This window comes from Hordeum vulgare, chromosome 2H (assembly GCF_904849725.1).
Source record: "Hordeum vulgare subsp. vulgare chromosome 2H, MorexV3_pseudomolecules_assembly, whole genome shotgun sequence".
Lineage (NCBI taxonomy): Eukaryota > Viridiplantae > Streptophyta > Magnoliopsida > Poales > Poaceae > Hordeum > Hordeum vulgare.
Genome location: NC_058519.1, coordinates 84,790,767 through 84,808,930, shown reverse-complemented (window position 1 = coordinate 84,808,930; position 18,164 = coordinate 84,790,767). Strand labels below are relative to the sequence as shown.

The 18,164-nt window shown below is 45.8% G+C and overlaps 1 protein-coding gene across 1 annotated transcript; it reads left to right on the top strand.

Annotated features, from left to right (window-relative positions):
* Nucleotides 1-986: 986 nt before the first annotated feature.
* On the top strand, nt 987-2,383 carry LOC123425612 (WAT1-related protein At4g08290-like). The gene is made up of 5 exons (XM_045109306.1): nt 987-991; nt 1,106-1,412; nt 1,460-1,732; nt 1,822-1,973; nt 2,170-2,383. The coding sequence occupies exons 1-5, from the start codon at nt 987-989 to the stop codon at nt 2,381-2,383; spliced, it is 951 nt and encodes a 316-aa protein (XP_044965241.1).
* The last annotated feature ends 15,781 nt before the right edge of the window (nt 2,384-18,164 follow it).

Sequence of the window (18,164 nt, the reverse complement as noted above, 5' to 3'; positions counted from 1 at the left end):
GTCCTGCGGTGTGCACCGTTCGTCGGGACAGTAGGCCTCCGAAACTCCGTCTCTTCGAGTCCTGTACGGGAGAAGGGCGATAAGGTTTTTGGGGAGAGCTCAGCGCGACTACTGGCTTCCATCACGGACACCGACGATCTCTTCCCGGACGACGACTACTTCCCCGACGTTGACCACCTCTTCGGTACCATGGCCAACGACAACGCCAACACCAATCCTCCTGCTGCTGCAACTCACTACGTACTCATGTGCTTCTTCTTTGAATTCCTATCACACCTTTTTGCTATAGTTTCTCTGCTAGATATGTTCCGTTTCTACTCTTTACACCATATGATACCTTGTCTTTGTAGAACGGTTATACATATGCTCTTTTCTGGATCCTACGTGCACATGTCTTTTGTCTTCTCATCTCTATATAGCTTGCCTTCTTTCGTTGTTGTTATGTTGGTTATGTTTTTCCTGTAATAAAATCCTATGTAAATTGCTCATATTTCCAACATGCATCACCTCGCCTCAATCCACCACGCCCTGGCCTGCTCCTGACTCGCCGTCGCAGCCTTGTCTCCGAGTCAGCCTCATTTTCGTGTCGGCCTCGTCTTGGCCCCGAGCTGCCCCTGATGCCTCGAGCCACCACACCCGCACCGTGCCGTCCGCTTCTGCCGCGATTTCACCGCGCCTACACGACCGAGCCGTCGCCGCAAGCCCCGCCTCTGCCACGGACCGACCACCCGAGCCGCCCCACCCGAGCCGCCGCCGCAAGCTCCGCTTTTGGTCGCCTCTGGCCACGGTCCACTCGAGTGCCTCTGGCCGAACGCGCTCCACTCCACCCGCCAGCTCGTCGCTCGCCTGAACTCCTCCCCCGCGGTCATGCCAAGTCGCCTCGAGCTGATCCACCTCCCGCCATTGCCGCACGTCTGCTTTGGCCAAGCCCGCCTCTGTCATAGCTCGCCTCGTCAAGAAACCAACAGAGTGAAAGTTAAATAAGGATGGCGTACATCTCTACTAATAAAAGCACGAAAGGGCAGATCTAACTCGCAATCTGGAGTGTCCAATCACTTAATCAACGGACGAAATACTTTGTTAACGAAACGGACGTTTTCATTAGCGCTAATCAATCCCTCGCTAAAGAAACCCCATCGCGAAACCTGACCCTCCTAACACCACCCTCCCCTTCCACGTTATCGATTGGGAACCGCTCCCACGCACCCGTCGCTCACTCCCACGCCCCCGCTGCTCGCCCCGTCCCCGTCGGGCCGCCCTCGCGTCGCGCAGCCGCCGCTCGCCCCGTCCCCGTCGGTGCCGCCGCTCGCCCCGTCCCCGACGGTGCCGCCCCTCGCCCTTACCCGCACCGCCCGCTCTCCCTGCTCGGGCCGCCCTCGCGTCGCGCAGCCGCCGCTCGCCTCATCCCCGTCGTTTTTAGCCTTCACGGAGCCGACAGGGAGCGACAGGGAGCATACAGGGTGGTAGCAGCGCCGCGAGGTTGGAGGTGCCGACAGGGAGGTGGCTGAAGGGGTCGCTCCTGGCCGTGGCCAGCTGCGTGTGTTGGTCCGTGTGGTACATCATGCAGGCGACGTCGGTGAAGCGGTACCCGGCGGAGCTGTCGCTGACGGCGTGGATGGCCACGGTGGGCGGGGTCCAGTCGATGGCCTTCACGGTGCTGCTGCAACACGAGAAGGAGGACTGGCTCATCGGCTTCGGCCTCAAGTTCTGGTGCATCGTCTACTCCATACGTGCCTCCTCCTGCTCTTGTCTTCTCACCTTCCATGGTCACCATATCGCCATGTAGTCAGTGCTCATGAACTGTGTGCACGAACGAACCAGGGGATCGCGTGCAGCGGGTTCACGGTGTTCGCGCAGGTGTGGTGCACGGAGAAGAAGGGGCCCGTGTTCGTCACCATGTTCAACCCGGTGTCCACCATCATGGTGTCCATCCTCGCCTACTTCATCTTCGGCGAGAGCCTATACGTCGGGAGGTACGTACATGTGTGTGGTGTGGCGCATGCTCGCTGCTCCTCAACTGAATCGGTGCTCCTTTGAATTCCGGCATGGCAACCACGTGGACACAACATGAGCATGAGTGTCCGTGCTCTGCTGCATGCGTTCGTGCGCATCGACTACGGGTGTCTCACCAGCTTAATTACTGATAGTAGTTGTAAATTAATTAACCAGCATAATCGGAGGAGTGGTGGTCATCTTGGGCCTCTACATGCTGCTCTGGGGCAAGGACAAGGATCAAGAGTACAAGGCAGGAGCGGCGAGTGGCGAGAAGCAGGCCGGCCTGCCCGATCTGGACTGCGAGAAGCAGCAGCGGCAGGAGGAGAAGATGGTCGGCGTCTCCTTGGCGCGGGGTGGCTCGGAACAGGAGACCAGGACGACGAGATAAGAGGAGCGTCCAGAAGAAGAATGCCTGAACCTTACCACTACCAGTACCAGTACCACAGTTGACTGTTCTGCTGTTGCTGTTCTTTTCTGTTCAAACAAAAAACATAGTTCTACAATTGATTGTGGTGAAATTTTTTGGCGTGGATGATGGATCCACCAACGGTGTGCCGGATTTCGGTAGTCCGTGCGGCCGGGGCATCCGAGTCTGAACTTTGGTTGCAGCATCAGTATGTGCGTTGTTTTCACTCTAGAGGCCCAAAATGTGTATGACAAAACAGCATGCGCATTACGTTCTTCCAGTTTCAGGAGGATGTGGGTGTTTGTTTTGGAGGTGGATGAGCATTTCGATGAGGTATATGAAATTGCCAAAATAAATCATAGCAAAATCAGCAACCCTGCGGCTCTGGGCGAGCGTCCAAGCCCATTTGTACCGGTTGAGTCGTTCCAGCAACTACTTGGCGAGCGCGATCACTCATCTCTACTAATAAAAGCACGAGAGAGCAGATCCAACTCGCAATCTGGAGCATCTAATCATTTAATCAATGGACTAAATACTTTGTTAATGAAACTGACGTTTTCGTTAGCGCTAATCAATCCCTCGCTAACGAAACCCCATCGCGAAACCTGACCCTCCTGACACCACCCCTCCCCTTCCACGTTATCGATTGGGAACCTCTCGCACGCACTCGTCGCTCGCTCTCACGCCCCCGCCGCTCGCCCAGTCCCCGTCGGGCCGCCCTCGCGTCACGCAACCACCGCTCGCCCCGTCCCCGTTGGTGCCTCCGCTTGCCCCGTCCCCGACGGTGCTGCCCCTCGCCCTCACCCACACCGCCCACTCGCCCCGCTCGGGCCACCCTCGCGTCGCGCAGCCGCCGCTCGCCCCGTCCCCGTCGTTTTAGCCTTCACCGAGCCGATAGGGAGCGACAGGGAGCATACAGGGTGGTAGCAGCGCCGCCAGGTTGGAGGTGCCGACAGGGAGGTGGCTCACGGGGAGCTTCAATCTAACAAGCCACTTCGTGCTCTTCCTGCACCATGGTTGGGTCATCCTTGCCTACAAGGTATGTTATCCACCCATCGCTGCTAATTTCTCTTGTTGTTTTTTCATCAACATACACACATCTACTGAATGCAATATTATTCTGTATTGATATAAAGAATCATGTTGATTAGTGCATGTTTATTCTTTGCACATAGCTAATATTTCCAGTAGTACATAAAGAATCTCAATTCAGTTCATGTTTAATTGGAGGTTGCAAATTGGGAAAGTACACACATCTACTGAATGCAAAATTGTTCTGTACTGACCTAGCTTCTCATATGAATTCATCTATTTTCTTTTTGTTCCCAGGTTGTGTTTATACGTGAAAAGTAGAGGGTTAATTTATGACCTTCATAGTGGTGCCTGTTTTAGATCCATAACGTCCTAAAAGCAGCATCAGCCTGGACATGATGTGCATCTCTCTAATTTACAAGTTATGATTGTCCGTTTCATAGATTTATTCACTCCACCCTTACAAATCGTAACCTACTCTGGACAACCGCGGTCAAGAAGCAGCTGCAAACTGCCACACCGTCCTAGCTTTACATGCATGTTGGCTATGCAAATCCCCATCTTCTTCCTCTGTTAAGAGTCACTGTTTTGGCGCCCTGAAGTATATAATACGTGAAATTCCACCCCTCTTGAAATCACACTTGTCCCCAAGTGTGTTCATCCTAAGCAGAGCTTTATATGCAAAGGTTGACTTTAAGGAGGCATAAATGAGATGATCCAAATCATAGAGGACCAGCACCTATCAAGTTGTTTGAGCTTCTGAATCTTCCTTTGTTTAACTAGAGCATAGCATTCCCTGGATTGCATTGCTATGGAGAATAAGGACGTCAATGGTGGATCTTCTAGGTAAAATTGCTTGTACACCCATAGATGTGATACAGGTTGCTGAATCGTTGAAAATGCATGCTTTGTTTCACAGAATAGTCCACAGCGTGTAAGGTTGAAACATGTATTGTACGGACCTTTGACAACAACATCAATGATCTCGAGCTCTTGTCTACAAATTGCAATGAGCTTAGATTCTTGTTGTGCTGGTTCAATAGAAGTGGAAGTTTTATTGGCCCGACAAATTTGACATGAACTGAAATTTGTACTCCACAACTTCACCATTTAAATCGTGAAGAAATAATGAAAATTTGCAGCACCAATTTATGGCAGGAATATCCTTTATCCGGCTGCACCCATGGGTGTTTTGACAAATTCCTGGGTCCCATTGTAAGGATGGTTTCATCCAGTATAAGAATATGCATGGACCCCATTGCACTTGCGGATAAATAATTATACTAAAGCTCCATTCCAAAATTTTCTCAAGGAAAAGTTGCTCTTGTCCAAGTAACTCAAATGCAACAATTCGCTCAGCTGACAAATTTGATGGTTGTGGTGCTTGACTTACAACAACAATCATTATCAAAATGACAGTTATTGTCTGCATTGAGATTTTATCAGTAGGCCATTTGGGGAACACTCAGTGCTTCACACGGAAAAGATCTCCATGAGCTAGACAATATTGGTGTGAGAAAGCGGTGCCCAACAGATCTATGAGGGATATGGGAATCGTCTCTTTTGTATCCTCGTGCTCCCCCATAGTTCCTTCCCTTTGTAAAAACTGCTCCATGCTCATGTTCTTTGTTATAGTACGCTTCCGTGAAAAATAACTAACAATAGTATGTGTAGTACAATTTGTACATACAATGGATTTTATGCTAGGGTCCCAAGGTAACACAAGAGCTATATTGATTCCTTTAGTCTGCACCCTCATGTATTGATGACCGATGATCGTTTGAACTGAAGAACTCACTCTCATATTGCTGCTCAGATATCTTGTACAGATGTTGACCATTGGACACAAGCAATGAACAACCGAAGGCATTTGCGAGATACCTGACTACGGTAGCTTCTTGTCTGTGCTACACCAAGCCATTTCAGTGATCACTCTGCTGCTGAAATGTTCAAAGATAACCTGTCCCACAGTTCCAACAAGTATCATGGCGGTGAATTGCATTGGTTTGTCACTTTATCGTCTGGATAATGTTTCCTCTTTTTCCTGGCTGAACTGGTTAAGCCATTTTGTAAAACTAACATGGCACCAAGACACTTTTCTAGCAGAAAATAAATCCTTCACTGGACCAATTAAAGGATGACACTCCAGTTTCAGGTATTCCTTCCACATCAGCGAATTTCTACACAACATTTCGCCCCATAAAGTGCAAGCAGCTTCAAAGGATAGATCAAGTATCATTGTTGGTTTGCTTGCATCTCGAACGCTCATATCGCCATCACCATTGCCATCGCGAACGCCATATACTAGGAGACCAAGAAGAAGAATAGGGCATGAGCACTCGACAAAGCGACCATGGCTGTTTGGATGAACGCACCGAGTGACTGTAAGGTGACAATGTTAGAAACATTTTATGAGAATTGTTTGTAGATAGGAGTGAGCATAGTTGTGGTTTTGGAGTAATATTCACATTGGGTCATGTAGCCATTGTGAAGTGTGATGATGTGTATTGTACCCATCAGGAATAAGGGAGAGACGCCATTCTGTCCCTGTGCATAAACAAGTGTGTCAGTTTGATCTCTCGCAAGCGCTGTTTTTATCTTGTTCACAAGAATGCATGTGCAAACAGTCTTTAGGCTTGTGTCAAAACCAACCTTGTTCTTGGTTTTACCATCGTGTGAAAACCACACTTATGCTCTTAACAAGTGATGCCATGTTAGTTTTAATTACACATGTTCTTGGTGTTCCTTTTAAAATGATATATATCATATATCTTTGTAAGTCAACTGAATGTCAATCAAGTTAAAAAAATAGTACAAGGGAACAGAGGAAGCTAGCCAAAATCGAAGAAGACGCCACCGAAGAGATGTCAATGATGGAATACATGTTGGAAATATGCCCTAGAGGAAATAATAAATTAGTTATTATTATATTTCTTAGTTCATGATAATCGTTTATTATCCATGCTATAATTGTATTGATTGGAAACACAATACTTGTGTGGATACATAGACAAAACACTGTCCCTAGTAAGCCTCTAGTTGACTAGCTCGTTGATCAAAGATGGTCAAGGTTTCCTGGCCATAGGCAAGTGTTGTCACTTGATAACGGGATCACATCATTAGGAGAATCATGTGATGGACTAGACCCAAACTAATAGACGTAGCATGTTGATCGTGTCGTTTTGTTGCTACTGTTTTCTGCGTGTCAAGTATTTGTTCCTATGACCATGAGATCATATAACTCACGGATACCGGAGGAATGCTTTGTGTGTATCAAACGTCGCAACGTAACTGGGTGACTATAAAGATGCTCTACAGGTATCTCCGAAGGTGTTCGTTGAGTTAGTATGGATCGAGACTGGGATTTGTCACTCCGTGTGACGGAGAGGTATCTCGGGGCCCACTCGGTAATACAACATCACACACAAGCCTTGCAAGCAATGTGACTTAGTGTAAGTTGCGGGATCTTGTATCACGGAACGAGTAAAGAGACTTGCCGGTAAACGAGATTGAAATAGGTATGCGGATACTGACGATCGAATCTCGGGCAAGTAACATACCGAAGGACAAAGGGAATGACATACGGGATTATATGAATCCTTGGCACTGAGGTTCAAACGATAAGATCTTCGTAGAATATGTAGGATCCAATATGGGCATCCAGGTCCCGCTATTGGATATTGACCGAGGAGTCTCTCGGGTCATGTCTACATAGTTCTCGAACCCGCAGGGTCTGCACACTTAAGGTTCGACGTTGTTTTATGCGTATTTGAGTTATATGGTTGGTTACCGAATGTTGTTCGGAGTCCCGGATGAGATCCAGGACGTCACGAGGAGCTCCGGAATGGTCCGGAGGTAAAGATTGATATATAGGAAGTCCTGTTTTGGTCACCGGAAAAGTTTCGGGCTCATCGGTAGTGTACCGGGAGTGCCGGGAGGGGTGCCGGGGACCATCGGGAGGGGTGTCACGCCCCAAGGGGTCTCATGGGCTATGGGAAGAGATAAACCAGCCCCTAGTGGGCTGGAATAAGTTCCCACTAAGGCCCATAAGGTTTGAGAAGGAAAAAACACAAGGTGGAAAGAGTTTCCAAGTGGGAAGGTGGAATCCTACTCCAAGTAGGATTGGAGTAGGACTCCTCCACCTCCAATTTCGGCCAAACCTTGAGGGTTTGAGGCTGCCTCTTCCCTCCCCCTCCCTCCTATATATACTGAGGTATTAGGGCTGATTTGAGACGACTTTTCCACGGCAGCCCGACCACATACCTCCACGGTTTTTCCTCTAGATCGCGTTTCTGCGGAGCTCGGGCGGAGCCCTGCTGAGACGAGGTCATCACCAACCTCCGGAGCGCCGTCACGCTGCCGGAGAACTCTTCTACCTCTCTGTCTCTCTTGCTGGATCAAGAAGGCCGAGATCATCGTCGATCTGTACGTGTGCTGAACGCGGAGGTGCCGTCCGTTCGGTACTAGATCGTGGGACTGATCGCGGGATTGTTCGCGGGGCGGATCGAGGGACGTGAGGACGTTCCACTACATCAACCGCGTTCTCTAACGCTTCTGCTGTACGGTCTACAAGGGTACGTAGATCTCTCATCCCCTCTCGTAGATGGACATCACCATGATAGGTCTTCGTGCGCGTAGGAAATTTTTTGTTTCCCATGCGACGTTCCCCAACAGTGGCATCATGAGCTAGGTTCATGCGTAGATGTCTTCTCGAGTAGAACACAAAAGTTTTTGTGGGCGGTGATGTGCGTTTTGCTGCCCTCCTTAGTCTTTTCTTGATTCCGCGGTATTGTTGGATCGAAGCGGCTCGGACCGACATTACTCGTACGCTTACGAGAGACTGGTTTCATCGCTACGAGTAACTCCGTTGCTCAAAGATGACTGGCGGGTGTCAGTTTCTCCAACTTTAGTTGAATCGGATTTGACCGAGGAGGTCCTTGGATGAGGTTAAATAGCAACTCATATATCTCCGTTGTGGTGTTTGCGTAAGTAAGATGCGATCCTACTAGATACCCATGGTCACCACGTAAAACATGCAACAACAAAATTAGAGGACGTCTAACTTGTTTTTGCAGGGTATGCTTGTGATGTGATATGGCCAACGATGTGATGTGACATATTGGATGTATGAGATGATCATGTTGTAATAGATAATATCGACTTGCACGTCGATGGTACGGCAACCGGCAGGAGCCATAGGGTTGTCTTTATAACTAACGTTTGTGCTTGCAGATGCGTTTACTATTTTGCTAGGACGTAGCTTTAGTAGTAATAGCATGAGTAGCACGACAACCCCGATGGCGACACGTTGATGGAGATCATGGTGTGACACCGGTGACAAGAAGATCGTGCCGGTGCTTTGGTGATGGAGATCAAGAAGCACGTGACGATGGCCATATCATGTCAGTTATGAATTGCATGTGATGTTAATCCTTTTATGCACCTTATTTTGCTTAGAACGACGGTAGCATTATGAGGTGATCTCTCACTAAAATTTCAAGACGAAATTGTGTTCTCCCCGACTGTGCACCGTTGCTACAGTTCGTCGTTTCGAGACACCACGTGACGATCGGGTGTGATAGACTCAACGTTCACATACAACGGGTGCAAAACAGTTGCGCACGCGGAACACTCGGGTTAAGCTTGACGAGCCTAGCATGTGCAGACATGGCCTCGGAACACATGAGACCGAAAGGTCGAGCATGAATCGTATAGTTGATATGATTAGCATAGAGATGCTTACCACTAAAACTATTCTCGACTCACGTGATGATCGGACTTGAGATAGTGGATTTGGATCATGTACCACTCAAATGACTAGAGAGATGTACTTTTTGAGTGGGAGTTCTTAAGTAATATGATTAATTGAACTAATTGTCATGAACATAGTCTAATGGTCTTTGCGAATTATGATGTAGCTTGCGCTATAGCTCTACTGTTTTTATATGTTCCTAGAGAAAATTTAGTTGAAAGTTGATAGTAGCAAACTTTGCAGACTGAGTCTGTAAAACCGAGGATTGTCCTTGTTGCTGCACAGAAGGCTTATGTCCTTAATGCACCACTCGGTGTGCTGCACCTCGAGCGTCGTCTGTGGATGCTGTGAACATCCGACATACACGTTTCTAATGACTACACGATAGTTAAGTACAAGATACTTAATGGCTTAGAAGCAAGGCGCCGAAAACGTTGTAAAACGTCACGAAACATAAGTGATGTTCTAAAGAGATGAAATTATGATTTCATGCTTGTGCCCTTGTTAAGAGGTACGAGACCTCCAACAAGATTCTTTGTCCACAAAGTAAAGGAGAAAAGCTCAATCGTTGAGCGTGTGCTCAGATTGTCTGAGTACGACAATCACTTGAATCAAGTGGGAGTTAATCTTCCAGATGAGATAGTGATGGTTCTCCAAAGTCACTGCCACCAAGCTGTGAGAGCTTCGTGATGAACTATAACATATCAAGGGTAGATACAATGATCCTTGAGCGATTCGCGATGTTTGACACTGCGAAAGTAGAAATCAAGAAGGAGCGTCAATAGTTGATGGTTTGTAAAACCACTAAGTTTCAAGAAAGGCAAGGGCTAGAAGGGATACTTCGTGAAACGGCAAAACAGTTGCTGCACTAATGAAGAGACCCAAGATTAAACCCAAACCTGAGACTAAGTGCTTCTGTAATGAAGGGAACAGTCACTGAGGCAGAGCAACTCTAGATACTTGGTAGATAAGAAGGCTGGCAAAAGTCGAAAGAAGTGTATTTGATATACATGATGTTGATGTGCACTTTACTGGTACTCCTAGTAGCATGAGGGTATTGGATACCGGTTCGGTTGCTAAGTGATTTGTAACACGAAATGAAAGCTACGGAATAAACGGAGACTAGCTAAAGGCGAGGTGACGATACGTGTTGGAAATGTTTCCAAGGTTGATATGATCAAACGTCGCACGCTCCCTCTACCATCGGGATTGGTGTTGAACCTAAATAATTGTTATTTGGTGTTTGCGTTAAGCATGAACATGATTGGATCATGTTTATTGCAATACGATTATTCATTTAAAGGAGAATAATGGTTACTCTATTTTCTTGAATATTCACCTTCAATGGTTTATTGAATCTCGATCGTAGTCTTACACATGTTCATGATATTGGTGCCAAAAGATACGAGTTAATGATGATAGTACCACTTACTTGTGGCACTGCCGCTTGAGTCATGTTAGTATAAATTGCATGAAAAGGCTCCATGCTGATGGATCTTTGTACTCACCTGATTTCGAATCACTAGTGACATGCAAATCATACCACATGAGCAAGGCCTTGTTTTCATTGAGATGAAATAAGATAGTAACTTGTTGGAAGTGATACATTTTGATGTATGCAGTCCAATGGGTGCTGAGGCACGCAGTGGATATCATTATGTTCTTACTTCACTGACGATTTGAGTAGATACAGGAGTATTTACTTAATGAATCACAAGTCTAAAATGTTGAAAAGTTCAATTCTGTTTCAGAGTGAAGTTCGTCGTAACAAGAGGATAAACTGTCTACGATATGATCATGGAAATGAATATCTGAGTTACGAGTTTTGGTACACAGTTAAGACAATGTGGAAATTGTTTCGCAGTTCATGCCACCTGGAACATCATAGTGTGATGATGTGTCTGAACATCATAGCCACGCACTATTTGGTATGGTGCATACTATGATGTCTCGTATCGAATTACCACTATCATTTATGGGTTATGCATTAGAGACAACCGCACTCACTTTAAATAGGGCACCGCCTATTTTCGTTGAGATGACACAGTATAGACTGAGGTTTAGAGAAATCTAAACTGTCGTTTCTTGAAAGTTTGGGGTTTCGACACTTATGTGAAAAAGTTTCAGTCCGATAAGCTCGAACCCAAAGCGGATAAATGCTTCTTCATAGGGTATCCAAAACAGTTGGGTACATCTCCTATCTCAGATCCGAAAGCAAAGTGTTTGTTTCTAGAAAATGATCCTTTCTCGAGGAAAGGTTTCTCTCGAAAGAATTGAGTGGGAGGGTAGTAGAACTTCATGAGGTTATTGAACCATCACTTCAACCAGTGTGTAGCAGGGCGCAGGAAGTTGCTCATGTGGCGCCTACACCAATTGAAGTGGAAGCTGATGATGATGCTCATTGAGCTTCGAATCAAGTTACTACAAACCTCGTAGGTCGACAAGGCCGCGTACTGCTGCAGAGTAGTACGGTAACCCTGTCTTGGAGGTCATGTTGTTGAGCAACAGTGAACCTACGAGTTATGGAGAAAGCGATGGTGGGCCCAGATTCCGACAAATGGCTGGAAGCCATGAAATCCGAGAGAGGATCCATGGATGAAAACAAAGTGTAGACTTTGGAAGAATTACTTGATGGTCATAGGACTATTGAGTAAAGATGGATCTTTAAAGTAAAACAGACGATGATGGTGATAAATCACTATTAAGAAAAGCTCGACTTGTCACAAAGATGTTTTCGACAAGATCAAACAGTTGACTATGATGAGACTTTCTCACTCGTAGCGATGCTAAAGGTCTGTTAGAATTATGTTAGTTGTTGATGCATTATTTATGAAATATTGCACGTAGGATGTCAAAACATTGTTTCCTCGACGGTTTCCTTGAGCAAACATTGTATGTGATACAACCAGGAGGTTTTGTCGATCCTAAAGATACTAGCAAGTATGCAAGCTCCAGTGATCCTTCAATGGACTGGTGCAAGCATCTCGGAGTTGGAATATACACTTTGATGAGATGATCAAAGATTTTGGGTTTGTACAAGGTTTATGAGAAACTTGTATTTCCAAAGAAGTGAGTGGGAGCACTATAGAATTTCTGATAAGTATATGTGGGTGACATATTGTGGATCAGAAGTGATGTAGAATTTCTGTAAAGCATACAAGGTTGTTTGAAAGGAGTTTTCAAAGGAATACCTGGATTGCGCTACTAGAACGTTGAGCATCAAAGATCTATGGAGATAGATCAAAAGCGCTTAATGAAAGTTTCAATAAAATGCAGGCCTTGGCAAGTTTTTGAAGGAGTTCAAAATAGATCAGCAAAGAAGGAGTTCTTGGTTGCGTTGTAAGGTGTGAATTTGAGTAAGACTCAAAACCCGACCACGGCAGAATAAAGAGAATAGACGAAGGTCGTCTTCTATGCCTTAGCCGTAGAATCTAAAGTATGCCATGCTGTGTACTGCACCTGATGTGTGCCTTGACTCAAAGTATGTTGATAGGTACAGAGAGTGATCCATGATTGAATCACTAGCAGAGGTCAAAATTTATCCTTAGTAACTAATGGACTAAGGAATTTTTCTCGATTATGGAGGTGGTTAAAGAGTTCGTCGTAAAGTGTTACGTCGATGCAAGCTTTGACACTAATCCGAATAACTATGAGTAGTGAAACGGATTCGTATAGTAGAGTAGATATTTGGAGCATTTCCGAATAGCACGTAGTAGCAGCATCTATAAGATGACATAAAGATTTGTAAAGAACGCACGGATCTGAAAGTTTCAGAACCGTTGACTAAAACCTCTCTCACGAGCAAGACGTGATCAGACCCCATAACTATATGGGTGTTGGATTCGTTGGAATCACATGGTGATGTGAACTAGATTATTGACTCTAGTGCAAGTGGGAGACTGTTGGAAATATGCCCTAGAGGCAATAATAAATTAGTTATTATTATATTTCTTAGTTCATGATAATCGTTTATTATCCATGCTATAATTGTATTGATTGGAAACACAATACTTGTGTGGATACATAGACAAAACACTGTCCCTAGTAAGCCTCTAGTTGACTAGCTCGTTGATCAAAGATGGTCAAGGTTTCCTGGCCATAGGCAAGTGTTGTCACTTGATAACGGGATCACATCATTAGGAGAATCATGTGATGGACTAGACCCAAACTAATAGACGTAGCATGTTGATCGTGTCGTTTTGTTGCTACTGTTTTCTGCGTGTCAAGTATTTGTTCCTATGACCATGAGATCATATAACTCACGGATACCGGAGGAATGCTTTGTGTGTATCAAACGTCGCAACGTAACTGGGTGACTATCAAGATGCTCTACAGGTATCTCCGAAGGTGTTCGTTGAGTTAGTATGGATCGAGACTGGGATTTGTCACTCCGTGTGACGGAGAGGTATCTCGGGGCCCACTCGGTAATACAACATCACACACAAGCCTTGCAAGCAATGTGACTTAGTGTAAGTTGCGGGATCTTGTATCACGGAACGAGTAAAGAGACTTGCCGGTAAACGAGATTGAAATAGGTATGCGGATACTGACGATCGAATCTCGGGCAAGTAACATACCGAAGGACAAAGGGAATGACATACGGGATTATATGAATCCTTGGCACTGAGGTTCAAACGATAAGATCTTCGTAGAATATGTAGGATCCAATATGGGCATCCAGGTCCCGCTATTGGATATTGACCGAGGAGTCTCTCGGGTCATGTCTACATAGTTCTCGAACCCGCAGGGTCTGCACACTTAAGGTTCGACGTTGTTTTATGCGTATTTGAGTTATATGGTTGGTTACCGAATGTTGTTCGGAGTCCCGGATGAGATCCAGGACGTCACGAGGAGCTCCGGAATGGTCCGGAGGTAAAGATTGATATATAGGAAGTCCTGTTTTGGTCACCGGAAAAGTTTCGGGCTCATCGGTAGTGTACCGGGAGTGCCGGGAGGGGTGCCGGGGACCATCGGGAGGGGTGTCACGCCCCAAGGGGTCTCATGGGCTATGGGAAGAGATAAACCAGCCCCTAGTGGGCTGGAATAAGTTCCCACTAAGGCCCATAAGGTTTGAGAAGGAAAAAACACAAGGTGGAAAGAGTTTCCAAGTGGGAAGGTGGAATCCTACTCCAAGTAGGATTGGAGTAGGACTCCTCCACCTCCAATTTCGGCCAAACCTTGAGGGTTTGAGGCTGCCTCTTCCCTCCCCCTCCCTCCTATATATACTGAGGTATTAGGGCTGATTTGAGACGACTTTTCCACGGCAGCCCGACCACATACCTCCACGGTTTTTCCTCTAGATCGCGTTTCTGCGGAGCTCGGGCGGAGCCCTGCTGAGACGAGGTCATCACCAACCTCCGGAGCGCCGTCACGCTGCCGGAGAACTCTTCTACCTCTCCGTCTCTCTTGCTGGATCAAGAAGGCCGAGATCATCGTCGATCTGTACGTGTGCTGAACGCGGAGGTGCCGTCCGTTCGGTACTAGATCGTGGGACTGATCGCGGGATTGTTCGCGGGGCGGATCGAGGGACGTGAGGACGTTCCACTACATCAACCGCGTTCTCTAACGCTTCTGCTGTACGGTCTACAAGGGTACGTAGATCTCTCATCCCCTCTCGTAGATGGACATCACCATGATAGGTCTTCGTGCGCGTAGGAAAATTTTTGTTTCCCATGCGACGTTCCCCAACAATACATAGTGCCCCGGATGCTTACAAAAATGATGGAAAGACCAACGATTTGAGGTGAGGTGAGCGCTTGGGTTGATGAAGAACGACGGCAGCCATGCAGGCGGCGCTAGGTAGGGCCGGGAAGGATAGCATAAAGGAGAGAGCTACAGACTGAAAAATAAACATGAATTCACCGTCATCACGCGGACATGGAATGTGACGATAGGGGAGCATATTTGCACAAGATCTCCATCATTAACATCGAGGTAAACATTGTGAAGTAGAAGATGTTTGATCAGTTAATGTTTCTATGCTTGAGTTTGTTATCCCGTGGCAACGCATGGGCAATCAACTAGGTTTTTAGCCTTCAAATGAACATAGTGATGAGGAACTTGAGTATGGTGACACGAATTCTGTAGTTGAAGATAGTTCACGTAAGTCTGCGTACCCTAAAATTTCTATTATTGTTCATACATGCGGTTTCATTTCTTTTCTTATGATGATTTGATTAAATTTCTATTATTTTGTTCTTATGATGTGTTACTTACCCAACTCGCTTTCTGAAATCGGCGCTGAGATATAAACTCTTTTCTGCCCCACAAAAGTATTTGTGAATTTGTACAAATTGTAGACAACCATGACACTTATTTTTTCGAAGATCAACTATGAGTATGACACAAGTCGGTCATCCTTAAATTATGGTTTGTCACGGACAACATATTATTTACGTGTAACACGCTATAGTTCTAATTATCTTCTTGAGGCAGTAATGGAATGCAAGCAGATGAAATTGTATTTTTGATTTTATTTTGTGAAAAATAAAAATAAAATATACATATCAAGAATTCAAGAAGAGATACAATCACTTCTTTTTCATATGGAACATTGAACCAACTTTGCTTGTATAGAGTATGATATAGAGCATTTGCACACAACTTCGTACTGCTGAAACTATTGCTTTGCATGATGCAGAGACATTATTAAATCAAGCTCTACATCATCCAGCAATACGTCTACATGTTGCTCTTCTATCACGACTGATTCATCTATGATTTTCTATGCTCTGACCCTGTCATGGGTTTCATGTTTTTCATCTTTCTCAATCTCATTTCTAGCTAGGCTTAGTATATTCTTTGGTGTGGACATACTACGTTGGGTAGTTCATGAGGTTTCATATATACATGTTGCTGACAGTGTAGATGTAAGTTTTATATATTTTGTTGCTTCTAAGTGTCTAATGGTAATAATGTGCAAGTATCAATGTGTTATATGTTAGAATATTACCTTTGTATTTGTTTAAAGGTACATGATTACCTCAACCAAGAATGAGCTCATGCATGTGTCATCCAATGTGGTTCCAGATATCAATTGTTTTCATCTTATATTAACCCGTTGACAACCTGACGAATGAAAAAAATCATTTAATTACACGTGCGTTGCACGTACACTGTTACTATTTAAAAAAAAGGGAAATTGATCTGAAGTTGCTGCTGCTCGCTTCAAGACCCGAGGTGCTCGTGTATGTACGAGCAAAGCCATATCAATCGAGGAGTACGCCGTATGAAGCCATATTTCATCTTCGACTCCTACGTGCACTCTACGAAGTTACCAAAAAGGAACGGATCGATCTGCGTATCTAAAACTAGATTTGCTCCGTTTGTGTTCATCCGACACAAATATCAGGTGCCATCCACTCTATTTATTTTATTAGTACATTTTAAATTTCTTCAAGAAACAATTACTTTCACCTGCAATATTTTTATGCAGGACAATTCTTCATTTTGAGGGTGGTATTATATCCCGGAGATGGAGCGTGCGCGTGCATTTTTATGCACTGGTGTTCATCCATATTGCATTGCTCGATAAACTCGCACACCGACTTACAAACACAGTATTCAGCTCGCCATCGATGCCGGCTTACAATGACGCGGCGAACTCTCATGTCCGTGCAAATCAAAATGGCTTACAATGACGTAGCCAATTCTCATGTCCACACGACCAAGGCAGTTTACAGTGTCGCGGTCGATTCTCGAGTCCATGCCAAAACGCTAGACAATTCTCGCATTCAAGACGCCGCCCTCACGGCCCGGATTATGTCAACACGCCGGTGCAGAGCTCGCTTGTACGAGCCACCCAATAGACACACGCAAGCGCCGACCCCATGGTCCGGTTTATATCAACCTATCGGTGGAGTTCTCGCTCATACGAGTTGCCCAACACACGGATGCAAGACGCCGCCATCACGGTCCGGACGACATCAACATATCGGTGCGGTGCTCACTTATATGAACCTCCCAACAGACGCGCGCAACCATCAACATTATACCGACTTATGTCAAAATCAAGTATGGAGACTCTCAAGCCGCCTCTTTGAGTCGACTTAAGACTCGGGGGCTACATGGACATCGCTCGGCAGACTCAACTCGGATGAATAATTCAAGAACTCTGGATCGTTACAGCAATAAAGCCGGCACCGACGAAATTCGGGGTCTCTGCCATTTCAGCTTCTTGAAAGCATGAGTCTTTATTGTTTCATAAGTCATCCAAGCATGGACGCTATCAGTATCAAAGAGCATAAGTCGCCATGCTGCACTTATTTCAAAACTAGATGATGGTAAGCCAAAGAGGACCAAAGTTGCCACGTTGCACGGTTCAAACATGGACGCCTTATATGATCGGAGAATTAAACCGGCTTACTTGGGAGATACTAGCTCCCAAGTCGTTTTGCCGTAAGAGCGTATACGCTTCTGCAATCCTATGTCTGTTTTTTCCCCTAATCATAGGTCACTTGGGGGCTTCCTCTCACTGAGATCAACTTGAATACCCTCTTGGCTAGCCAAAAATTACCGCATTACAAATGGTTATACTGGACTGTGTGTGGGACAAATCGCCCTATGGTCCCATGTACTCTTGGCGAGTCAATCCACTTCTGGACCCTGAACTTGCCTTGGTTAAAACATGAAAGGTACTGGCAAGAGCCCACACATGGAAAATAGACAAACCATTGGTTCGCTGAACCTGCTTCACTGAAGCCTGACTCGCGCCTGATCAGCCGGTCTAAATAACTTGGGCTGTTGCAAAAGCCTTCTTGGGGTAGCACTAGAGTTTTGCAAACTCGTCCTATCCTGTCGCAACTCATCGAGCCGACGGATTTTATGACTATATTTGTGGCATTGCCACAAGGTTTCATAAAAGTTTTATAACCTGCCGTGACTCACTGAGCCGGCCGCCGTGACTCACTGAGCCGGCTTAACCTCTTTTGGGTACCACTAGGGCCTTGAGAGGTCGCCTTACCCGCCGAGACTCACTGA

What these genes read in the sequence shown, in the direction of transcription:
- LOC123425612 (XM_045109306.1), top strand. An exon ending in CCGCTCGCCTCATCCCCGTC is followed by an intron (nt 1,413 to 1,459) that starts GTTTTTAGCCTT and finishes GGGAGCATACAG; the next exon opens with GGTGGTAGCAGCGCCGCGAG. An exon ending in GCATCGTCTACTCCATACGT is followed by an intron (nt 1,733 to 1,821) that starts GCCTCCTCCTGC and finishes CGAACGAACCAG; the next exon opens with GGGATCGCGTGCAGCGGGTT.